Source organism: Schistocerca americana, chromosome 3 (genome assembly GCF_021461395.2).
Source record: "Schistocerca americana isolate TAMUIC-IGC-003095 chromosome 3, iqSchAmer2.1, whole genome shotgun sequence".
Classification (NCBI taxonomy): Eukaryota; Metazoa; Arthropoda; class Insecta; order Orthoptera; family Acrididae; genus Schistocerca; species Schistocerca americana.
The window spans coordinates 108,294,567-108,321,400 of NC_060121.1; the positions used below are offsets into that span (position 1 = coordinate 108,294,567).

The 26,834-nt window shown below is 43.8% G+C and overlaps 1 protein-coding gene across 1 annotated transcript in view; it reads right to left on the reverse strand.

Annotated features, from left to right (window-relative positions):
• LOC124607027 (arylsulfatase B-like) overlaps window positions 1–26,834 on the reverse strand; it is a 100,014-nt gene that overhangs the window by 43,285 nt on the left and 29,895 nt on the right. The window contains exons 4-5 of the mRNA XM_047139192.1: window positions 18,994–19,217; window positions 12,506–12,755 (exon numbers count right to left, since the gene is read on the reverse strand). Coding sequence (XP_046995148.1) covers window positions 12,506–12,755; window positions 18,994–19,217 — 474 coding nt within the window. The remainder of the gene's footprint in view (window positions 1–12,505; window positions 12,756–18,993; window positions 19,218–26,834) is intronic.

Below are 26,834 nucleotides of genomic sequence, written 5' to 3' on the forward strand. Positions count from 1 at the left end.
CGCCGGCTTATCTATGGTGCACCATGTACCATAGATGACAGGGGTCAACAACGGCTGTGTAGATTACGAACTAACAGACGTGCCACTTCACTTAAACCTTCCGGGCTGATAAGCCGTGGTCGAAGTATAAAACTCTCTCCTGACGTTTCGTCTCCGACTGCAGTTCACCGCTTTACCTCCGAGGATGTCTCCCGCAGTCGGAGACGAAACGTCAGGAGAGAGTTTTATACTTCGACCACGGCCTATCAGCCCGGAAGGTTTAAGTGAAGACAATACCGGCCGTGAAAGCTTACATTGTATGATCCTACGTGCAGCTGTTGAGAAAGTGACCACCTACATGGACCAAGGGGCTATCAACAGTGTCTCCTCAACGACCTTTCAGCGATTGTTGCTGCGTATGAGCCTCTGCAGGAGGCGCCTGTTTCATGCACCCATAAAGACCGCTGTTTGTCGGCGACGAAGTCTGGTGTTTGTACGCTATTACCGCAATTTCAGCGTTCACCGAGTGGTGATAGATGGACTTTCCAGATAAATCATCATTTATGCTGCATCAGACAGATGGCCGCTGGCGTGTACAGCGTGAGACGTCTTAAAGCAAAAGGACCAGGCCAGAGGGGGAACGTTATGGTCTGGGAAATGATTTCGTCTCATTTCGTGGGTGATCTCGCCATTCTGGAAGGTACATTGGATCAACACAAGTATGCATCTATCCTTGGTGACCACGTCGTCCCCTACATACAGTTTGTTTTTCCAGCAGGACAATGCATAATGTCACATGGGTCGCACTGCATGTTCGTGGTTCAAAGAGTACAAAGATGAATTTAGCCTACTCCCACACCCACCTAACTCCCCGATTTCAATCAAATACAGAATTTGTGGGACAACCTGCACTGGGCTGCTCGCGCTATGGATCCTGAACCTTCGAGCGTGGAATCGGCATGACTCCACATTTTTCTTCAGTACCTTCCAGAAACTCACTGATTCTCTCCCTGCACGTCTCGCAGCAGTCCCTGCTGCAAAATGTTATTATTCAGACATTTGACAAGTGGTCACGTTAATGTGACTAGACAATGTGTCCGGCTCTTCGAAAAGCGCGCCAGGCGGAGTGCTTTCGCTTCGCGTCTAGTGTTTGCGTGGCGCTTTCGGTTTGGCGCTCTGTTTGGATCGCTACCGCCCTCTGGCGGGAGGTGGAGCAAGTGTACGGTCGAGTGACGATCGGGGAGCTCGTGCTGGGCGGTGACCGAGAGAGGTGGTGGCGCGAGCGGGGCCCTGCTGTTGGGGGTCGTCAACCACTCGCCGCGTGCTTTGGCCGACCTCTTGGCTGTCAGGGGCTAAATCTGCCTTACCCGCATGTACGTGGCTTATGATATTTAGAAGCCGTGGTGCAGGAGATCAGCGCGTGGGACCGTATGTCTTCTTATCGGCCGTTGAAACCACTGGCAGCGGTTGGCTCTGACGAACATAAGGAAGTGCAACGTGTACCCGGAGCTGTGGTGGAGTGTGACACGTTGAGTACTGTTTTTGTGTAACAGAGGTATATAGGGTGTTTCAAGTTCTAGTGAAGTGTATGAATGTCTTCGCCAGTGGGTTTTTGGGGTCTTCCCACCACAGTTTTCGTTTGCCTGCCTGCGGGAATTGCTTCTTGGTCGGGTCGTTTCATTCCCACCTTGATTGGGTGATTTAGGGTCGGTGTCGTGTGTCTCTGTGGTTCAGAGTCTGTACAGGCAACGTCCTTGCTACGTCTTCAGGTTTTGGGTAGCTCGGGGAGATGGTGGCTTGTAATTTAAGTTTTGGGGCTGATCTGCTGTGGCCCTGTAGACCACCAATAACTATTCCGACTACTCAGGTCTGAACCCCTTTAGACGTGTCAGTCACTCACCGAGCTAAGGAAAATTTTTTTTGAGAAGTGCCTTTAATGTGAAGGTTTGTGTGCTAGCTTATTCACATTTATCTTGTAACAACTATTTTAAATTTAGTACAAACTAGCTACTTATAGGGTTTTTTAAGGAATTGTTATATATATATGATGAGTTTAAAATCTTATTATTGCGAAGTTGTTAACGTCATACCCTGCAATCTCCTTTTCATAAAGAAAATTTGTCAGCTATTGGAAATTGTTTTTGAAATTTTTTTTTTTTTAAGAAACTGCCAGACTTAAAAATTTATTATTGAGAAAGTCTTTAAAACAAAAAGGTGTGGTGTTACTGCCAGACACCACACTTGCTAGGTGGTAGCCTTTAAATCGGCCGCGGTCCATTAGTATACGTCGGACCCGCGTGTCGCCACTGTCAGTGATCGCAGACCGAGCGCCGCCACACGGCAGGTCAAGAGAGATTTACTAGCACTCGCCCAGTTGTACAGCCGACGTTCATAGCAGTGGTTCACTGACAAATTACGCTCTCATTTGTCCAGACGATAGTTAGCATAGCCTTCAGCTACGTCATTTGCTACGACCTAGCAAGGCGCCGTATTCAATTGATATTTATATTGAAGCATGTACAGTCAAGAGCGATGTGCTCCAAATATGGATTGAAGTTAAGTATTCCCAGAACTACGTTCTTTTCTTATTAGACTCAACTCCTTTAATTGTTCCAGACCTGACGCCAGTCTGCGTGTAATTAAACGCGTGCATTTCGGCTCCTCTAGCAACACGGTGTTGGCTCTTCTGCCAACACTACATTGGCGACGAGAATGGGATTTTGTGTTTGTTGATAGACTGATTTCATTGTGTCGTGGCTTCGCCACAATCTCCAGATGTACTGTCCGAATTTTATCGCTTGCAGAATCAGCAGACGCAGGCGTTATTGGATGCTCTTGGACAGCTCGTCCAGGGTCAACGTGCAATACAAAACGATGCGGCCGCCACCGCTCCACTGCTACCGCAGCCACAACATGCAGTTGCACCACCTTTTCGTCCTTTTGATGCGGCACTGGAAAGCTGGACGGAGTGGTCACGCCAATTTGGATTCCATCTCGCCGCCTACAGAATTCAACGTAAAGAGCGGCAGCCTTTTTTGTTATCATCCGTTGTGGTGCACACGTACCGAGTGATAGTGAAATTATTTCCCTGACGCGACATAGCAACTCTGTCCTACGACGAAATTTTGTCAACATTAGATGCATATTTCAAAAAATCAGTCAATGTAGTTGCCAAACGGTATACGTTCTTTCGTACCAAACGTACGGCCGGTCAAACTAATCGGGAGTGGGTTGCAACTTTGCAAGGCCTTTCTAGGGATTGTGCTTTTGAGTGTGAATGTGGACTCCCTTATTCAGATACTATGGTGCGTGATGCAATTGCACAGAACGTTTCTGATGTTCGTATAAGGGAACAGATTTTGAAACTAGTCAATCCCTCCCTTCAACAAGTGATCGACATATTGGATAGGAAAGACACTCTTGACTTTGCTCAGGAATCATTTGAAACTTCGCCAGCCGTGTGTCACATTAACCGGCCCGCCGGGCGAGCTGCACGGAACATTAACAGCCCTCGCGCTCGTCCGTGCAGCTGCCGCACACTCTCCGCTACGTTTGCCGCGCCAGCGAGCAAATGCAGTGCTAAAGTCATGCCCGCGGTGTGCTACTAGACATTCGCGTGAGAATTGCCCGTCACGCCAAGCTATTTGCTTTTTCTGTAATAAAATAGGACATGTTCAGAGTGTTTGCCAGAAAAAGCTTAGATCAGACACTCAAAACCATTCCGAGCCCTTTGCTTCGCGCCGGAATCGGAATCGAACCAAGAATACTCAGGCTCGTGAACCGTCGCCCATGGAAATTCATGTAGTTCATTCCACTCCGCCCAGTGCCACTCTCTCTAACAGTGACTGTGTTCGTCCCACAAAAAGTGTGCGTCGACGTCGCCGGAAATCACGTCAATTAGCAAGTGATTCTGTACCAGTGTCTATTTACGTTGCACGAGACAGTCGCTCTTGTCGTCAGCAGGACAATTAACTTCTTGTAGACTTGGACATTAATGGCAACGTGGTCCCATTCCAGCTCGATACCGGAGCTGCAGTTTCACTAATCAATCAAGACACAGACAAACAACTGGGCACACCTCCCTTGCGTGCCACAAATGTTAAGTTAACTAGCTATTCCGGTCAGAATATCCCCGTGTTAGGACAGTGCAGCCTTCTTGCAACATACAAGGGACATACAAAACTTGTGTAATTTTAGGTACTTCGTTCTTCTTCTGCAGTAAACTTGTTCGGTTTAGATTTATTTCAGTTGTTTAACTTGTCTATAGTCAATCAGGTCCTATCAGTGAACCAGACTGTGCCTTCAGCCAGTGTTTCTCGTCTATGTGAAGAATTTGCAGACATTTTTGCACCGGGCCTTGGTTGCGCTAAGAACTATAAAGCACATTTGGAACTGAAAGTAAACGTGCAACCGAAATTTTCAGAGCGCGCAATGTTCCCCACGCATTGCGTGATGAGGTCGCAAAAACATTACACGATTTGGAATCATAAGGTGTGATTGAACGTGTGCAGGCTTCTCTCTGGGCCCCACCCTTAGTAATTTTGCCAAAACCTTCCGGAAAATTGAGACTTTGTGTGGACTTCAAGGCAACGGTGAATCCACAACTAGTTATTGCAACTTTTCCTTTACCTCGCCCAGAAGATCTTTTTTACAAACTGTGCCCGGGTAAATACTTTTCGAGGTTGGACCTAGCAGATGCATACTTGCAAATACCAGTGGTTAACACGCATCTTGGTTTGTACCGATTCAAAAGACTGCCGTTCGGGTGTGCATCCGCCCCTGCATTGTTTCAGCAATATCTGCGAACTGTTTGTGCGTCGGTCCCTACTGCTGCAAACTATCTGGACGATATCGTGATCTCCGGAAAGACGGAAGAAGAACATTTAGCCAATCTCCGAATATTATTTCAGGTCTTGCGACAAAATGGTCTTCGCTTGCGGAAGGACAAATGTGTGTTTTTTGCTCGTGACTTACCCTATCAGGGACATGTAATCAATGCCCAAGGCATACATCCCAGTCCAGAACACCTCCGTGCCATACAAGACTTGCCTTCGCCGCAGAATTTGAAGCAGCTACAGAGTGTGCTGGGAAAAATGAATTACTATAAGAACTATGTGCGCAACGCCTCTTCCATTTCAGCTCCGCTTCATCGCTTACGCCGTAAAGGTGTTCCGTTTGTCTGGACGACGGAATGCGAACGCGTCTTTCGCCAGTTGAAATCGGCGTTGCTTTCAAATACTCCCCATAAACCCCTTTTGTTGATGGTAGATGCATCAGATTTCGGGATCGGTGCTGTGCTTGCGCACAAAGATGGTTCGCTCGATCGCCCTATTGCCTTTGCGTCCAAGTTGCTCTCGTCTGCGCGAAGAAATTATTCTCAGATCGAGAAAGAAGCATTGGCTCTAGTGTTTGGTGTTACTAAGTTTCATGATTTCTTGTATGGTCGTCACTTTACCATCATCACAGACCACAAACCTTTGCCATCGCTTTTTCATCCGAACAAGCCTGTACCTCCACGTACAGCGCAGAAATTCATTCGCTGGTCTATTTTCCTCTCGCAGTACCGCTACGATATCTTGTATCGGTCCACTGCTAGGCACGGAAACGCCGAAGCGTTGTCCCGTTTGCCTGTTGCTGAGGATAGAGCATTCGATTCTTCCGAACTTGCATGCATGTTCATTGATTCGGAAACCGATGACGTGGTCGAATCGTTTCCGATTGATTTTCGTCGTGTAGCTACTGCCACAGCTGCTGACCCTGTCCTTGCTACCGTTCTGCGTTTTGTTGCTACGCAATGGCCCTTGTCAAAGTCACGTATCGAGGATCCGTTGGTTCGCCGATTTTTTGCACACAAGGTGAGACTTTTTGTACGACGAGGTGTTTTGCTGTTGCGTTCTGATAATGATCAGTCCAGGGTCGTGGTCCCACGATCGTTACAGTCCTCTGTCTTACGGCTTCTCCACCGAGGACATTGGGGTATAGTGCGCACGAAACAACTTGCTCGTCAGCACCGTACTTGGTTCGGAATCGATGCTGCGATTACGAATTTGTGTTCTTCTTGCATGGCGTGTGCCGAACAACACTCCGCACCACCGCGGAAATTCTTTGCATGGCCAAAGGCCACTTCCCCTTGGCAACGCTTACACATTGATTTTGCTGGTCCATTCTGGAATGCTCGATGGTTGGTTGTGGTTGATTCATTCAGTAATTTTCCTTTTGTTGTCCGGATGTCTTCCACGACGTCATCTGCCACCATCCAAGCGTTGTCTGCTACCTTTTGTATTGAAGGTCTTCCACAGACTATTGTTTCCGACAATGGCCCACAATTCATGTGCGCAGAATTTCAGTCAGCCAATAGTATTCAACATCTGACATCCGCGCCGTTTTCGCCTCAGTCAAACGGTGCCGCTGAACGATTGGACGGGACTTCCAAGTCAGATGTTGAAGGTGAAAGAGTTGCATGCTCGGGAGGACGCGTTATTGCTCTTTTTGTCTTCGTATCGCTCTCAGCCCCGAGATGGTCGCTCGACGGCTGAGTTGCTCCACGGTCGTCCTCATAGACCTTGATGTCTTTGCTACATCCGCCGTATCAGGTTACTGTGCAGCGGCAGCCACTTGCTTTTGCGCCAGGTGACGTTGTATATTATCGCAACTATCGAGGTTCACGGCGTAGGCTCGCAGGGTGCATTCTTCGCTGCCTCGGCCGCGCTATGTATCTGGTTTTGGGGGCCTCTGGTGAGGGGCGTCGGCATCTCAATCAGCTGCGCCTCTGTCGTCGCACGGGTTCTGCCGCTCCCCGTCTCCTTTCAGCGACGGTGCCGTCCGGTCAGCGCCCTGGGGACCCATCTACTGGCTCGCCTCATCCCCAGGTGTTACCGACGCTGCCTTCCATTTTGCCCCATGGCGACGCTCCGCCGCCGCCGCCGCCGCCTGTTCTCCTGCCGGCGGCGCCCGCAGTGGACGCGTCGCTGCAACTGCCAAGCGCCTCCCTGGGTCACGCGCCGTCGATCGCTTCCCGTGACCAGCTGTCCTCCGACATGGAACTCTTGCCCGCTCCGGACCAGATGGCGTCTTGGCCCGTCGGGGTACCCCGACGCGATGGAGGTCGACCCTTCGGCCCCTCCTGTCTCTCTACGGGCGCATACACCGCATGTTGGCGTGCACCCTGGACTAGGTTTTCAGGCGTTTCCTAGCTCCCCTCGGACCGAATGGCCGGGTGCGGGTGGCACAGCCTCGCCTGTTGTTAGGCTCCCCACCTCGTCGCATACGTCAACATGGGGTCCTCCACACGGCGGGCGGAAGCCTTATGACACAGCCGTTCGCCAATTTGCGGGGGAGGAATGTGGTGTCACTGCCAGACACCACACTTGCTAGGTGGTAGCCTTTAAATCGGCCGCGGTCCATTAGTATACGTCGGACCCGCGTGTCGCCACTGTCAGTGATCGCAGACAGAGCGCCGCCACACGGCAGGTCTAGAGAGACTTACTAGCACTCGCCCAGTTGTACAGCCGACGTGCATAGCAGTGGTTCACTGACAAATTACGCTCTCATTTGCCGAGACGATAGTTAGCATAGCCTTCAGCTACGTCATTTGCTACGACCTAGCAAGGCGCCGTATTCAATTGATATTTATATTGAAGCATGTGCAGCAAGAGCGATGTACTCCAAATATGGATTAAAGTTAAGTATTCCAAGAACTACGTTCTTTTCTTATTAGACTCAACTCCTTTAATTGTTCCAGACCTGACGCCAGTCTGCGTGTAATTAAACGCGTGCATTTCGGCTCCTCTAGCAACACGGTGTTGGCTCTTCTGCCAACGCTACAAAAGGTATCTTTAGCAGTGTGTGTTATTTCATGCCGGCCGCGGTGGTCTAGCGGTTCTAGGCGCGCAGTCCGGAACCGCGCGACTGCTACGATCGCAGGTTCGAATCCTGCCTCCGGAATGGATGTGTGTGATGTCCTTAGGTTAGTTAGGTTTAGTTAGTTCTAAGTTCTAGGCGACTGATGACCTCAGCAGTTAAGTCGCATTGTGCTCAGAGCCATTTGAACCATTTTTTGTTATTTCACCAGCGCCTCATGGCCCCTGCTTCCACGATAACGTTTTGGAATAACATGTGTACTTGAGTTGTCGTTCGTGAACCACCCTAATTCATGGTCCATTACCTAAAGGCGTCAACCAATCAAACTTTGATATAAATTTGTGTTTTTTTAATGTGTTTTGATTAAGGATGATAACATCTTTTCTTTGCCTGCGATTTCTCACATTTTTACATGCTAGCAGCTGAAACTGAGTTTGTTTTATCTTCATTTTTACAACATTTGGTATTCAGCACGTTATGTGCCTGTAATACGTTATGTACCATAACATCTGTCCAAAACATGGATGATCGCTAGACTGAATGAATGTGGGTGCAGTTACAACACATGCGACTGTGTGAATTCAGGTGGAAATTCTTGGTTGAACTTTCAGGCAGCAGCTTGGGAAAGGCGATTGGATGTGATATTATTCGAAGCCGGCCCATGTTGCCAGACAGTGGCATCATCTGTCTGCCCAACCATTTTAAACAAGCGGCGACGTGATTGCTTCTTCCGGACCCACGCGTTAGGGACACCGTATTCTAATTTTTGACGTCAAACCGAGTGGAGAATCCTGAGTCGCAGGAACCAAGTGCTCTCCCTCAAGTCTTCTGATGGGAGACCATTAGCAAATTCATCCACCTGATTGTTCTCTGCATCCCCTCCAAGATTGTTCGGTGTCATAGCTAGTAGGCGAGGCAGATTTTGTTTCAGATTGAAGTTACGGGGCGTTGACGAGACGACTAGCAGCATGTAGTCGCTGCTCCATGGTCACGTAAATATGGTGCACAGCTTCTGTGCTCACTTGAACGGTGATTTAGGACAGGAGCAAGTCCAGTTTTGACTTACGATTCCGTATAACCATTAATCTCTATCGTTTGGAGCACTGCGGGACTATCACGTGAGATATCTGTACTAACGTTATACAATGTTATTTAATCAGCCATGTTTTATTCAATGCATCGTGTGGCCACTTCCCTGATTCTCTTCAGTGCGAGTCACAAGTCAGCTTTGTCGATTCAGCCACTACCGGAAAATGGTGAACTTTGCTATCGGCTTCTCTGCGTGTTCGAATATTTGCGAATTGCGTTCTTTAATCAGCAACATCTTTGCTGAATTATTATGATCGTTATGTTACCACGGTTTGCTTGTAAGGATTGCGAGAAGCTATTATAGTATTAGGATTTTACACAGCGTGTAGGGTAATAATAAGATATTTTTGTAGTGTGGTACCTTGTCATAATCACAACTTTTTCCAAAACTGTTCCACAGAGGGACACCGCACTACAGTTCCTTCTCTAAATCCTCGCACGAACGAAAAAATGGCTGACATCGAAATAATTGTCCAAGGAATGGAAAAGCAACTGAAATCACTCAACAGAGGAAACTGCACTGGACCTGACGGGATACCAATTCGATTCTACACAGAGTACGCGAAAGAACTTGACCCCCTTCTAATAGCCGTGTACCGCAAGTCTCTAGAGGAAAGGAAGGTTCCAAATGATTGGAAAAGAGCACAGGTAGTTCCAGTTTTCAAGAAGGGTCGTCGAGCAGATGCGCAAAACCATAGGCCTATGTCTCTGACATCTATCTAGTGTAGAATTTTAGAACATGTTTTTTGCTCGCGTGTCATGTCGTTTTTGGAAACCCAGAATCTACTCTGTAGGAATCAAAATGGATTCCGGAAACAGCGATCGTGTGAGACCCAACTGGCTATATTTGTTCATGAGACCCAGAAAATATTAGATACAGGCTCTCAGGTACAGTTCCGCACTGTCGGCTGATAAACAAAGTAAGAGTCAACGCAATATCAGAATAGCTGTGGGGCTGGATTGAAGAGTTTTTAGCAAACAGAACACAGCATGTTGTTCTCAATGTTGAGACGTCTACAGACGTTAAAGCAACCACTGTCGTGACTGAGGGGAGTGTTATGGAACCATTGCTTTTCAAAAAATATATATAAACGACCTAGTAGATAGTGTCGGAAGTTCCATGCTGCTTTTCGCGGATGATGCAGTAGTATACAGAGAGGAGGAGGAGGAGGAGATGAGTGTTTAACTTCCCGTCGACAACGAGGTCATTAGAGACGGAGCGCAAGCTCGGATGAGGAAAGGATTGGGAAGGAAATCGGCCGTGCCCTTTCAAAGGAACCATCCCGGCATTTACCTGAAGCGATTTAGGAAAATCACGGAAAACCTAAATCAGGATGGCCAGAGACGGGATTGAACCGTCGTCCTCCCGAATGCGAGTCCAGTGTGCTAACCACTGCGCCACGTCGCTCGGTATATACAGAGAAGTTGCAGCATTAGAAAATAGCAGTGAAATGCAGGAAGATCTACAGCGGATAGGCACTTAGTGCAGGGAGTGGCAACTGACCCTTAACATAGACAAATGTAATGTATTGCGAATACATAGAAAGAAGGATCCTTTATTGTATGTTTATATGATAGCGGAACAAACACAGCTAGCAGTTACTTCTGAAAAATATCTGGGAGTATGCGTACGGAACTATTTGAAGTGGAATGATCAATAAAATTAATTGTTGGTAAGGCGGGTGCCAGGTTGAGATTCATTGGGAGAGTCCTTAGAAAATGTAGTCCATCAACAACGGAGGTGGCTTACAAAACACTCTCTCGGTCGGGCTGACGGAGGAGATAGAGAAGATCCAAAGAAGAGCGGCGCGTTTCGTCACAGGGATATTTGGCAAACGTGATAGCGTTGCGGAGATGTTTAGCAAACTCAAGTGGCAGACTCTGCAAGAGAGGCGCTCTGCATCGTGGTGTATCTTGCTGTCCGGGTTTCGGGAGGGTGTGTTTCTGGATGAGGTATCGAATATATTGCTTCGCCCCACTTATACCTCCCGAGGAGATCACGAATGTAAAATTAGAGAGATTCAAGAGCGCACGGAGGCTTTCCAGCAGTCATTCTTCCCGCGAACCATACGCGACTGGAACATGAAACGGAGGTAATGACTGTGGCACGTAAAGTGCCCTCCGCCACACACCGTTCGGTGGGGTTGGGTTGGGTTGGTTGCGTGAAGAGACCAAACAGCGAGGTCATCGGTCTCATCGGATTAGGGAAGGACGCGGAAAGATGTCGGCCGTGCCCTTTCAAAGTAACCATTCCGGCATTTGCCTGTAGCGATTTAGGGAAATCACGGAAAACCTAAATCAGGATGGCCAGACGCGGGATTGAACCGTCGTCCTCCCGAATGCGAGTCCAGCGTGCTTGCGGAGTATAAATGTAGATGTAGATGTGTAGATGAAATCGGTGCCTTGTTTTTTTTCTGTGAGGAACAGCCTTCCCACAAGAATGTCACAAACTTTATAGTCTGATGTCTTCTGAATGGTCGTACAGCACAACTAATTGAACTACGCATGTTAGTAGAGAATAATCGTTTTGGCTCCACAACGCATTTCAACACCTGACCTGCTACCCAGGAGAAAACGAGATTTGTGGGCTTGCTCTTGTCACATGTACTTGAAGGTGCTAATCATCCTAAAACATACGACTTGTAATGACTTTAACTATCAGTCTGCAGATGACGTAAATACTGACGTATGAGCTCCACGTTAAATATAGTTCAGGAATACCTTTGTGAATAAATGTTTTCATGCCCCTGTTTAGTTAGTTAAACTTCACCGCAATGTGCATAGGAGCACGCTTTCCCTCCTCTACTGATCTACAAACTCACAAAACTGTGAGTAGGTTTTTATATTGGTAACGCCACGAGCGCTATGTATGAAAATCTCTGGTTGTGCTGTGTGCAGTCTGTGGCTGATTGGCATTGTTGTAATATTGGCTATTGTAGTGCTGGGCAGTTGGATGTGAGCAGCGCGTAGCGTTGCGTGGTTGGAGGTGAGCCGCCAGCAGTGGTGGATGTGGGGAGTGAGACGGCGGAGTTTTGAGAGCGGATGATCTGGACGTGTGTCCATTAGAGAGACTAAATTTGTAAGACTGGATGTCATGAACTGACATATATATGATGACTTTTGAACACTATTAAGGTAATTACATTGTTTGTTCTCTATCCAAATCTTTCATTTGCTAACTAGGCCTATCAGCAGTTAGTGCCTTCAGTAGTTAGAATCTTTTATTTTGCTGGCAGTATTGGCGTTCGCTGTATTGCGGTAGTTCGAGTAACGAAGATTTTTGTGAGGTAAGTGATTCATGAAAGGTATAGGTTATTGTTAGTCAGGGCCATTCTTTTGTAGGGATTATTGGAAGTCAGATTGCGTTGCGCTAAAAATTTGGTATGTCAGTATGATCAGAATAAGTAAAGAGAGAAATGTCTGAGTACGTTCAGTTTTGCTCAGCTGTTTGAAAATCAAATAACATAAGGGGTTTATCAGCACAGTAATTGATAAATTTTTCTAAGGGGAGGTTTGTCAACCTGAAAGAGAGGGTTATTAAGAAAGCGCCGCTGTCGCGAATGCTGCAGCGTATCACCTGCTAGGAGGCGCCGGTTCGGGTCAGAGATGTAGTTGAACCTGTTCACGACTTCCTGAGGAGCGTCCAGCAGCTTCGCCTCGTCGCCGGCGTGGCAGGCGAGGTGGGCGAAGTACAGGAAGAGCGGCCGCTCCGTGTCGTGTTCGCCGATGAGTCTCTCAGCCTCGTCCGTGAACACGTCCGTCACGTACTGGCCCGAGTACTCCCAGGCGGTCTTCATGTCGTCGCGCATGTCGTAACCATGCATCTCCTACAAGATAACACTCTGCTTGAAACAGGAAGACACTGTAGACACGAAAAATAAGAGTATGTCAAGATTTGAAGGGCTTATTTCAATAGTCGTACAAGTCCATTACTTCCACTTTTGTGTCGATAATGCTTCCGAAATCAATGATCCACACAAACAGAAAGAAAGGTTCATCTCTAGCAAGAAGCTATTGTCTTGTTTTGTTGTGGCCTTAAGTCCTGAGACTAGTTTGATGCAGCTCTCCATGGTACGCCACCCTGCCCAAGCTTCTTCATCTCTCAGTACCTACTCCAACCTATATCCTTCTGAATCTGCTTAGTGTTCTCAACTCTTGGTTTCCCTCTACGATTTTTACCCTCCACGCTGCCCTCCAATACTAAATTGGTGATCCCTTGAGGCCTCTGAACATGTCCTACCAACCGATCCCTTCTTCTAGTCAAGTTGTGCCACAAAATTCGCTTCTCCCCAGTTCTATTCAATACCTCTTCATTAGTTATGTGACCTACCCATCTAATCTTCAGCATTCTTATGTGGAACCATATTTACAAACTATTTATAGCCCATATTCCACTTCCATACATGGCTACACTCCATACAGATACATTCAGAAACGGCTTCCTGACACTTGCATCTATACTCGATGTTAACAAATTTCTCTTCTTCAGAAACGCTTTCCTTGCCATAGCCAGTCTACATTTTACATCCTCTCTATTTCGACCATTATCAGTTATTTTGCTCCCCAAATAGCAAAACTCCTTTACTACTTTATGTGTCTCATTTCCTAATCTAATTCCCTCAGCATCACCCGACATAATTCGACTACATTCCATTATCCTCGTTTTCCTTTTGTTGATGTTCATCTTATACCCTCCTTTCAAGACAATGTCCATTCCGTTCAACTGGTCTTCGAAGTCCTTTGCTGTCTCTGACAGAATTGCAATGTCATCGGCGAACCTCAAAGTTTTTATTTCTTCTCCATGGATTTTAATACCTACTCCGAATTTTTCTTTTGTTTCCTTTACTGGTTGCTCAATATACAGATCGAATAACATCGGGGAGAGGCTACAACCCTGTCTCACTCTCTCCCCGAACACTGCTTCCCTTTCATGTCCCTCGACTCTTATAACTGCCATCTGGTTTCTGTACAAATTGTAAATAGCCTTTCGCTCCCTGTATTTTACCCCTGACACCTTGAGATTTTGAAAGAGAGTATTCCAGTCAACATTGTCAAAAGCTTTCTCTAAGTCTACAAATGCTAGAAACGTAGGTTTGCCTTTCCTTAAACTTTCTTCTAAGATAAGTCATAGGGTCAGTATTGCCTCACGTGTTCCAATATTTCTACGGAATGCAAACATCTTCCCCGAAATCGCCTCCTACTAGTTTTTCCATTCGTCTGTAAAGAACTCGCGTTAGTATTTTGCAGCCGTGACTTATTAAACTGATAGTTGGGTAATTTTCACATCTGTCTACGCCTGCTTTCTTTGGGATTGGAATTATTATATTGAATATTTCTGGTACCTCAACTGCAGATTTTTCAGCACTCATTTAACTTTAGGACTCTGTTTCTCAAAATGAACAAAAATGGACTTGTACCACTATTAAAATAAGCCCTTCTTTGCTCCCAAACATCACGAGAAAAATCACCCGTGAAATTAGATCAGATGTCACTCAATAAATCGGGAAATACTAGCGCTCTACTAAACCTTATATTCAACAACAAATTTAACTTTTTTAGACGACAACACATAGATAATATACCAGGTCTGTTCATATAATTCCGGAACATTCGTAATTTCGCGCCAACGGTGTGTTGAAGCGAAATGCGGTTGGCATACCTGAACACGCCTGTGTTTAACGTGTAACAGCCGGAAGTTTCCTTGTTGTGCGTCTCTCATTTATTGTTCAGTGCTCTACTGAGTAGAAAGTTGTGTCCCGCAGTTTTGCGAATTTCGAGATGGCAGTGTTAGAGGACCAAAGTGTCTGTGTTAAACTTTGCATAAAACTCAAGAAAACCTTTTCAGGGCCGCACCAAATGATGCAGGAAGCCTACGGCGATGGGTGCTTAAGCCATACTGGGTGTTAAGAATGGTTCACACGGTTTAAAGATGGCCGGACTTTAGTTAATGGTGACTCTCCTTCAGGACTCACTTCGACATCTACCGATGTCTCTAACGTCAGGAACATCAGTTGAACTGTGCATGCCACTCGAAGACTGACTGCAGAAGAATGTAACATTTCGGTTCGATCATGTCACAAAATCCTGACACAGCATCTTGGAATGCATCATGTTGCCGCCAAGTTCGTCTACATGGTTCATGAGTCAACACCAGAAAGACCCTCGTTTCGCAGTCTGTGAAGACCTTTTCGATCGCGCAAATGAGAACGAGGTGTTTCTTAAGAGAATCATAACTGCTGGTGGGACGCGAGTCTACACTTGTGATGTTGAGGCGAAGTTTCAGTCTTCATAATGGGTCGGGAAAGGTTATCTAACACCAAAAACGTTAGCAGGTAAGGTAAAATATCAAAGCCACGATGACAGTTTTCTTTGACATTGAAGGAGTAGATCATCATGAATGCATGCCACAGAAAGAAACTGTTAATCGATGGTACCACAGGGACGTGTTGTGGTGCCTGCGAGAAATTGTAGGAAGGAAACTGCCTGAAATGTGGCGACGCAATTCATGACTCTTGCATCACGATAACGCATCGCCACATTCATCCCTGTTCGTGCGTTACTACTGCACCAAAAACAAAATCCCCGTGCAGTCTCATCCTCCGTACTCTATAGACCTGCCCCCTCAGGGACTTTTCTTTACTTCCAGTGTTAAAAACCCGCAGAAAGGAAAAAGATTTGCAACGACAGACAAGATAAAAGAAAATTCACAGGCGGCGGTTCTCGCGATCAAGCAAGAGGCGTACCAAGACTGCTTCCCGAAATAGAAATGGCAACAGTGTATCATTTGTGGAGGAGAATATTTCGAAGAAGACCATGCACAAAAAGTAAAAAGTAAGAGTAGAAGAATATTGTGGACAAAGTTCCGGAATATATTGAAAAGACCTAGTACAACTGAAAGTCACATGTTTCATCAATGATTAATGAATCAGTGAGGCAGATAGTAAATCTTAATCTAACAGTCTTCAGTCATATACAGTTAATGTTCCTGGCCCTTACTGAGTCTCACCTTTGTCTACAATAATGATGTAGGCTGAAGCAATGCATTAATATTTGTACCACTGGTGGGATTCGAACCCAAGTCTAATGCTGGGATGGTTCCTTTGAAAGGGCACGGCCGACTTCCTTCCCTAATCCGATGAGACCGATGACCTCGCTGTCTGATCTGAAAACACCCCAACCAACAAACCAACGAACCCAAGTCACCTACTGGTACAAATTTTAGTTCATTGCTACAGCCTACATCATGTCATAGGTAAAGTGAGACATAATACGGCTTACAAGTATCAGCTGTATATGATAAATGTATCAGCTACGCCTGATATAAATGTAGTATTAACGCCGTTTGGCACAACGATAATGTGTTATTTCAATACTGGAGAGCCTCGGCAATAATGATGCATGTTTAGAAGGGGAATACCAATGGACAGGGTTCATATCGCGGAGGGAGACGTACGAGCTGGGGGTGCTTCAGTGCCTGTATGGGGAACGGCTGTCGCATCTGTCTGGTAAGCAGGAGCCCTGGGTTAGAACAACGGCAGTAATACAAACTTTAATTGATTGTTTCAGATTACATCATTATCCTACCTAACAATCTTTGTTTGTATTGGTTCAGTCTGTGTCAATGCACGTGCATCATCATAATTCGGGGCCCCGCATCTGTTTCAGTTTCTGTTTCGCCACCGTGGTTGGCAGTCAACATCGCATCTGAAAGTTGGAGTCAGTGTTTTACGTTCTTTATAGCACAAGACGGCATTTTCAACCTTTCTGTTAAATGTTTTCTTCAAAATAATTCCTGTACAATCAATCTGTTGTACTCACTCCTCAAACTACTTAGGTAGATAAAATCTCTTGATTTAAAGATTTGAGTAATCCAAACGGATATCAACTGTGTTTTTTTTTTAAATAGGAACCCCCAGTTTATTACATATTCGTGTAGTACGTAAAGAAATATGAATGTTTTAGTTGGACCACTTTTTTCGCTCTCTGATAGATGGCGCTGTAACAGTCACAAACGTACGTGGTATCACGAACATTCCGCCAGTGGGGACGGTATTTGCTTCGTGATACATTACCCGTGATATAATAGACCGTTTACCAATTGCGGAAAAGGTCGATATCGTGTTCATGTATGGCTATTGTGATAAAAATGCCCAACGGGTGTGTGCTATGTATGCTGCTCGGTATCCTGGACGACATCATCCAAGTGTCCGGACCGTTCGCCGGATAGTTACGTTAATTAAGGAAACAGGAAGTGTTCAGCCACATGTGAAACGTCAATCACGACCTGCAACAAATGATGATGCGCAAGCAGGTATTTTAGCTGCTGTTGAGGCTAATCCTCACATCAGTAGCAGACAAACTGCGCGAGAATCGGGAATCTCAAAAACGTCGGTGTTGAGAATGCTACATCAACATCGATTGCACCCGTACCATATTTCTATGCCCCAGGAATTGCATGGTGACAACTTTGAACGTCGTGTACAGTTCAACCACAGGGCACAAGAGAAATTACGGGGCGATGACAGATTTTTAGCTCGCGTTCTATTTAGCAACGAAGCATCATTCGCCACCAGTGGTAACGTAAACCGGCATAATATGCACTATTGAGAGACGGAAAATCCACGATGGCTGCGACAAGTGGAACATTAGCGACCTTGGCGGGTTAATGTATGGTGCAGCATTATGGGAGGAAGGATAATTGACCCCCATTGTATCGATGGCAATGTAAATGATGCAATGTATGCTGATTTCCTAGGTAATGTTCTAGCGATCCTACTACAAGATGTTTCACTGCATGACACACTGGCGATGTACTTCCAACATGATGGATATTCGGCACATAGCCCGCGTGCGGTTGAAGGGCTATTGCATAGCATATTTCATGACAGGTGGATTGGTCGTCGAAGCACCATACCATGGCCCACGCGTTCACCGGATCTGACGTCCCCGGATTTCTTTCTGTGTGGAAAGTTGAACGATATTTGCTATCGTGATCCATCGACAACGCCTGACAACATGCGTCAGCGCATTGTCAATGCATGTGCGAACATTGCGGAAGGCGAACTACTCGCTGTTGAGAGGAATGCCGTTACACGTATTGCCAAATGCATTGAGGTTGACGGACGTCATTTTGAGCATTTATTGCATTAATGTGGTATTTACAGGTAATCACGCTGTAACAGCATGCGTTCTCAGAAATGATAAGTTCACAAAGATGCATGTATCACATTCGAATAACCCAAATAAAATGTTCAAACGTACCTAGTTCTGTATTTTTATTTAAAAAACCCACCCGTGACCAACTGTTCGTCTAATATTGTGAGCCATATGTTTTATGACTATTACAGCGCCATCTGTCACAAAGCGAAAAAAGTGGTCCAACTACAACGTTCATATTTCTTTACGTACTACACGAATATGTCATAAAAATGGGGGTTCCTATTTAAAAAACGCAATTGATATCCGTTTGACCTATGATCTAGTTTCCTCCTTGAAACAAGACAAGTTTGGTTCTTTGTAGTTTTTTAGTATGATGCTTATTTCGTGAGATATTTGGCCCGGTCACGTTCAATGGACCACTCTGTGTATATGATGTAATAAGAATCATCATTATTATGTTGGCTGTAATAAAATTTTTGGTGTTTGCATACTTAATTGATTTATTCATTCCAATACATGTTCAGGAAGATATTTCTCATCCTTAGGTATTACTTACAGCAAACTAGGCCTCATCCCGCCCATATTTCACTGTGCCTTGTGATTCCAGACAATCGTGGCAGTTCATTCGTGGGAACAGTGTAAACTACTTCATCGAAACCCATCCAAAATATGATGCCCGTACCTCTACTGCATTCGAAGAACTATGCAGTTACATGCGTCGAGGTCGTATCATTAGAAAATTGTAGCTAAGTGCAAGAAAATCCAAATATTAGCCATGCTGGTTGTGAAAACTGGAAACCTGTCCACTACCTAAGCAACAGCGGTGTACTGTGCCGAAATAGGCCGTAACCACAATACTGTGTGTTTCAGGTGTATGTGCGTGAGTTTAACGACCAGATATCTTACATCAGTCTCAAATATGAAGTCGTAGTAGCCGACCCATCCGTTCCAGTAGCCAAAGTGTGAGTCGAAGCCACGGTGCGTGGGCGTGTAGTTCCTGGCGTGGTGTCCCAGGTGCCACTTTCCGATCGCCCTGGTGACGTAGCCCAACTCCTGCAGGTACTGCGGCAGGATCTTGCCCGCTGGCAGCCCGCGGGGCTCGGCGCCCCATATCACGTGACCCTGCATACCTGCCGGCAGAAGGACTACCTGTTACTAATTCAGAGCATTAAATTGACAGCCTCTGTAATAGTAGGTGAAGTCAGATTCTAGAAGTATTGGACATTTTTGTGATATTTCATAATAGCGTAACCTAGGAATAAGAAGTTCCTGTGACGAAACTTAAAGCTACACAATTTTGGTCTTAACTAGGAATTTTGACTTTTTACGTATCTAAGGTTTGTAATACATTGACCAACGAATGAACCAGTAAATTATTTTTGGTGGGATGAAGTTTCGGCGAAAGTATATCGTTTCATAAGTTAACTATAATAATAATAACAGTACAACCCGAGTGAACCGAAATAAGGGCGAGGGGGTGGGAGGAAGCCGTTTCGGATACCAGTTTCTTCGTCTGAGTCATCGACATCTAATATTTACTGCAATATTTTGTAGTCAGTGGTAGATCCAGGATTTTGTTTTCGGTAGGGCTTGACCCAACTGAGCGTAGGATTTCTGAAGGTAAACATTGATATTCTGAAAAGGACATTTAACGCATAGCGAGTCTCCTCGGGTAGCGCTTTGCAAATTCTTCAATGACTTCGACAGGTTGTAGATAGGCTTGACCCAACTGCCAGACACATCTCGGTGAATTTTCCACAAAATACCGCCTTATTACTTATTTTATACCTGCACTTCATTCTGTTCTACGTATTTTAGGTTTTCTGGTAATATTACTGTCAGTGAATTTACTGTTGCACGAATCAGTTATGTGAAGACATGACATGACCGGACAGTGGGTGGAAACAAATAATTCAAGGGAACCCTCAGCTTGATTCACTTCTGAATACTCTTACACAGTATTGAAAGGTATTTTTGTTTGTTGACAATAGTGCTGCTGCTGCCCTATTTTTTTTTTTTTTTGCGTCTATGTGAGTTATTATTGCGCAGAACACGCTAACAAAATATTACGGCAAAATTTATAATATGCTCTTGTGTCATAGCCTTGAAATCTTTCTACCCAGCCTGTAAATTTGCTATCGCGTAGCGACTCTACACGAAATTTCTGGGTATACTGTCCCTTTATTTTACATATGTTTACCACTAAAACAACAGCAACTGATTTGAGAAACACCACATTACCATTGGCACTACAGATATGCACTGTGCAATTGCAGATTTATTAATACTAGAGCGCATAACTAAACGGGTGCATAACAATACCGCCACAAAACAACATGGAAACGAAGACAAAATATCGTGCATTACAAATATTTAGGTGATACAAATTTAAGAGCTACTAGCATCTAGCAAATGAAATATTGTTCATTGCTGTATGTAGAATGGATCAAGTGATTTAAAAAATAATTTTACCATAAATCAACCTAATCTTTTTAAAATCCACAATAATTCACATCAGCCAGTAGACGCAAAATCTGCACACTAGACAGGTACTGAAAACCACCGAATTTAGTGGGAAAAATCAATAGCTTGGCAATACTGATCCAGAGTCCAGACCACAGCCACCCACACCACGCCAACCGAAAGATCAGAGAAACTCAGCCTAATAAAAAGTCACAAACTCGACTAATCGTGTTTGTATGAATTTCATTAAGTGCATACAAAATAATCACAAAGATCTTCCTGCTGAACGTTGAGCCGACAATGATTAGTCACCGTCATTGTTTCCAGATAATACTTGTTCATTTTCTCTCTCCTTTCTTCCTTTTCAGTAAATAAAACGGACGAAGACCTCCTTGTCTACGTTTCGAAGTCATTTTTTCGAAAATCTGACTAATACAAACAAAAGAACGCATTGATTACAATTAAAAACCACGTGAACACCTCATTCTATTGTGTCTGATTCGACAAACCATACAACAATGCCGTACGTGTACAGCAGCTCGACGAGCGCACTTGAAAACCACACACTCGTATCGGGCGGACGGGTGGCGTTGGCAGTGGTGTGTGTGTGTGTGTGTGTGTGTGTGTGTGTGTGTGTGTGTGTGTGTGTGTGTGTGTATGTAGCTGCGTTCCGAACGGGTGGCGCGCGATTTAAAAAGTAGTCAGATAAGCACCTTATTAGAGAAATGTAAAATTTTGGAACATACTACACCTGCTTTAATTGGATTACGTAACTAATAAGAAATTATGAAAATTCGACTGCACGTAGTATAGTACTAAGACAGTAGGATATATCAAGTTTAATTTGAGATTTGACATGGGTGGACTCAGTTGCTTTTGTGTGTATGTGTTTTTGAAAGTTTTCAGGGCCCAACAAATAAAAAAGGTCTTTTTAGGGTATGCTTATGTTCTTCATTAGACTTAAAATTGCAGCTTTAGAATTACAGTACATTAATGTGCAGTGCACTGTACTTCATTGTTTATGACATAGTAGAAAAATACGCACGCAACGGAAAAAAATGCCACATGAATACACTACTGCTGGTAGCTTAGTTTTGTTTAGATAGGCTAGTCGGCAGGTGGGGAAGCTACTCAAGGTAAGGCTGCCCCGAAATCCAGCACACGCCCCCACACGTCTACAGCAGACTGCGTCTGTTTAACTGGAGATTTACTATATCCATTTTCCGACGAGTTTCGCCTTTTGTATTAAAGGCGTCGTTAACAGATTTTTCTGGATTTATAAATAGTTCAGTTTTTTCATATTTTATTTATAAACCTGAACAACTGAACGCCATAATTTTTAACTTTTGCCTTTTCTGACAATTTCCGCTGTTAATTTATGAAACCAACTTTCTGTTCCTAATCAGTAGTTGGAGTTTCTCGCTTCCGTATAATAACTGAAAGTCTGTAATGATACATCTACGACAAATTTACCAGTTCGTCGGACACGTCAAGTTCTCAGTGTATTCTGCGAGTGTTTCGACCACGTTTTGCATCATCAGCTGAAAAACTGGAAGTAGGCTTTTACTTACTTGATACGCGTGTTTTACCAAAAGTTCAAGAGCGGAAGTGATGAAATGCGTTACATACTAATTTATGAAATCGTTCCAGTGTACAAGGTTTGTTCGCACTCTCGAATTACTAGTCTTCGTAGCTGTAATTAGTTGCATCGATCGGCACACTATTTGGGAAGTCAGATGGTATGTCGCCAGACTCATTCATCTTACACACCAATATGAAGAGTCGTTTTGTTACCACTTGCCCCAGTGACTTCAGAAACTCTAATGCAATGTTATCTATCCCTTCTGCCTTATTTGTTCTTAAGTCCTCTTAAGCTCTATAAAATGTTGATGCTAATACTGGATCCTCTATATCTCCTAAATCGACTCCTGTTTTTTCTTCTATCACATCAGACAAATCTTCAATGTCCCCATTCTACCTGTTCACTCTCTCCTGTGCATTTACAAGTGGAATGACAGTTGCACTCTTAATGTTATTACCCTTGGTTTTAATTTCACCGGAGGTTGTTTTGACTTTCCTATATGCTGAATCAGTCCTTCCGAAAATCATTTCTTTTCCAATTTCTTCGCATTTTACATGCAGCCATTTCGTATTAGCTTCCCTGCACTTTCTATTTATGTCATTCCTCAGCGCCTTGTACATCAATATTATTAAATTTCCGTGACCATTTTTGTATATCCTTCTTTAATCGATGAACTGAAGTATTTCTTCTGTTACCCATAGTTTCTTCGCCGTTTCCTTTTTTGTACCAATCTTTATCTTTCCGACATCTGTGATTGTTCTTTTTAGAAATGTACTACCTAATGAGCTATTCATATAACTGTAACTATAGCCTTAGAGAACTTCAAGCGTATCTCGCCATTCCTTAGCACTTCCGCACCCACTTCTTGATTTCTCCTGACTAATCTCTTAAACTCCAGTCCGCTCTTCATCACTACTACATTGTGATCTGAGTTTACATCACCTCCTCGGTGCGCCTTGCAATCCAGCATCTATGTTCCAAATCTACCTTCTCCTCTTCCGATTCCTTAACAGACCATTCGTTATTACTAGCTAAAATTTCTTACAGAAATCTATTAGTCTTTCTTCTCTCTCATTCCATGTTACAAGACCATATACTCTTGTAACCCTTTATTCTGCTCCTTCCCCTACAACTGCATTCCAGTACCCCATGAATATTAGATTTTCAGGTCCCTTTCCGAGCTGTATTACCCTTTCAATATCCTCATATACTTTCTCTCTCTCTTCATCTTCAGCTCATGACGTCGGTATATGTACCTGGATTATCATTTTCGATGGTGGTTTACTGTCGATCCTGATATGAATAATCGTATCACTGAACTGTTCACAGTAACATACTCTCTGCCCTACCTTTCCATTCATACAAATTCCACTCGCTTTATACTATTTTCAGCTGCTGTTGGTATTACCCTGTAGTCATCTGAACAGAACTTATTGGAACCTTTTTCTTTGAGAAAACTATGAAGAGTGCTCGTTATTTCAGCATGCTCCGCAATAACTACGTTCCACAGCTTCTTGCCTCTCCGTTGCACTTCAACAAGCAATGTTTCACGCAAGATGGAGCACGGGCGTTTCGATATGCGGGTCATTTCACTCAATTTTCAAGGTCGTTTCATTGAAGAACCATTTTGCCACTCCCTTCCCTCTCCCCTTCCCCCCCCCCCCCCAGTCCTTCGGGCCTCCACCCACGTCACTTCTTTTTCTGGTGCTAACTAAAAGGAAACAATTTTTCTGAGAAGTTCACATGATTTAATGGAGTAGGACTGTTGTATTTTTTTTTTAAATAAAGCGTGTCGGATATATCGATACTTAAAAGATGCATCAATATCCGACTCAATATATCGTGGAAATGTATCGACATATCGACGATAAAGTATCTACGGACCAGCCTATAAAAATATCGGCAGCACAATGTAAATATACTACCGTCTATAAAGCTGTATATATTGAAGAATTGATTTGTTATTAGATATTCTGTTCATCAACATGCTAGAAGCCTGCCTATCTTCCGTAGAGCCAAACTGAAATGAAAATAAAGCACTTTCGCTCTTGGCGACAACCGCGTTGCTAAAAATGGTAACTGCACGTAAATTGCACAATAAAAGGTGTCCTATGGGTCCGTCGTTCTGTGTCGTCACGTATCGGATTTGTCCGGAACCCTTAATGTCGGCTTCCCTGTCTTTCCATTTCTGCCAATGCTAGTGACCTGGCAGTTGTAGTGTCAAAACTGCGTACTGAAGCCAGACATTGCAGTTTCCGTAGATAGCGCAGAGCGCCGATTACGTCAGCGTTTCTCCTCACACGGCTCCATCCACTGCAATGACCAATCTAGTTGTTTAGTATTTCGTTCGTCATTTTCAGCAACTGTTTTTGAAGAATGCCGATGTGCAGAAGTAGCAAATTACTTGCGTTAAATATTGTTTCTTAACGTAACTGGTGTGCTATTTCTTCACATAGGAAATCTTGTTATACCATTCACACCGTCACCCCCAGTACAATCGGACTTCTCCTTTTGTGTCACCTATACTTGCTTCACACATTCAAAGAGAACAACTAGACATGATGAAAGCACAACAAGTAGTAAGACTCCTTTACACAGTGACAGTAAATTTATGTTGTACTGCAGTTTCAAATGAACAACTTCAAATATTTACCGAAAATTATGATGAAATATAAAATAAAAATATCGGCACTCTATATTGCCATTTTGATATCGATGGATATCCTTAGATGAAATATCGTCATTTATATCGATATATCGATGTAGCGTCACTTAATCAGCAGCTTTATAATTGAGTTCAGACCTTATTCTTGAAGCTTGCAATGAAATCGCCAACATCAGTGATTGTCCGTAGGAAGTTAGGAATCAAAATGGTGGACATACTGAGGTTGAGCTGAGTTATAACAATTCCCCACAGAGTGTCTTACACGTTATTAAATATTCCTTTGAGTTTATCTTGGGAATAAAGTGTTGAGTCAAAAACAAATTGGTCAGACAGAGTGTGTGCCACCCTGTATCTAATGTGATGGCTCAGTTAAGGTACCCAATTTTAAGATGTTGTAACGCTTATATCGATGAGAAGTAGGTTTATATTATGCAACTGTACATCTGCAATTATGGAGTCTGTATTCTGTGATAGTTAAAGACATTGATTTGTGACAGCAATATTAGAGTTTTGTAACATATATATGAATATAAGAGCAAAATGATTTCTTAAAATGATATTTTTTATAATATATGTATGTTTATAAAAAAGACAATGTTTATTCGAAGCTGGTTCATGCTTAGGGCACTTGTATTTGTTATATACAAAAGATGTAAGCACAGTACACTTCGATGGTGCCAAGAGAGGCAATTGCAAGCTGCTTTGCAAAGGATTTTTGCCTCGCATGTGGGTCTGGCTATTATTTGGTATTTTCGGCAAAAAGGAATGGCTCTAATATGTTGAAAATCCGACGCCAAGAAGAGATTTTATAGAGCATTCAAATATCAAGGACCGTTAGTACGATCATGTCGATTGCCACCAAAACTTCGTCATTGCTTTACTAATCTCATACATCCGGCTATGTATATGGGCATGGACCAGCTGAGTGTGGCTTTAATAATAATCTAAATATGTGTCTGGAACCATATTTTCTATCCTCATCACGAACCTCTCCAGGGTCCTCATACAAGTGCTGCTAAAAGCGACTATCCTGTTTTAAATGAACAATTTTTGCATTCAAGTGTTTCAAAGCGATTTTCTTTGTCAAATGTAAGATGAGTAGTAAAAGTTACAGTTAAAACCACAAAAGTGAAGTTAGATAGGATTTTGCTAAAGTAGTCTTAGTTTAACGCAAAGTGAAATTTTGCAGGAATACAGTGCCAGTTTGTGTGAACGTTACTGTCTAAAATACCTGCTTCACAGGTGGTAAAGAAAGGCAGATAAGATAAGGTCACTTTAAAAATAGTGTGGTCTTGATTTCTATCATGAATCGTTCCTTTTTTTAAAGTTAATAAAGCTCAGATTTGAAATTTATTCCCTTGCAAAGTAAATTACGAACGATTTCAAGAGAAGTGAAGGATTAGCTTTATTTGAATTAGTCTTTTCAACTGAAGTAATCATAGAGCTTGACTAGTGACACTACGGTAGTTTAAGAGTCCCCATCATGTTCTTTACATATTAGAGGGATAATTGGACTGTGACTGCTGCCAAGGAAAACTGATATATGTAGAGGGGTATAAACAGCGTGTTTATGAAATTATTTATCTTTATTTGTATTTTTTCATGTCAGTTAAGAAAGAAGCCCCCCATGTCAGAATTTAGTTCTGCACTTCATGCAGCAACATTTCAGTATTGGTTTAAGTAATGATGTAGCTGTTATTAGTATGAGCTTGGTGCAAATTTTCTTCCTGTGATTACTGGTGTGTGTATTACTGGTAACTGCTGCTACACACAGGTCAGAGTGCCCTGTGCCAGTTTGTATCCTGTGCACTATTCAGAGGGAAATGTCAACGAAAGTAACTTTAATAACCCATGTTCAATTCTCTTAAACATATATTTCCAAATTAATGTGCCTAATTGGGCTGGCGACCGTTCATTTTTTCATTCACATATGAATTATACCACTTTCATTAACTCCTAAAGTTAAAGTCCGTTTAATTTTTCTGTTATTTTCACCATATTCAAACTATGGTCCGATACCTTTATTCATTAGATACA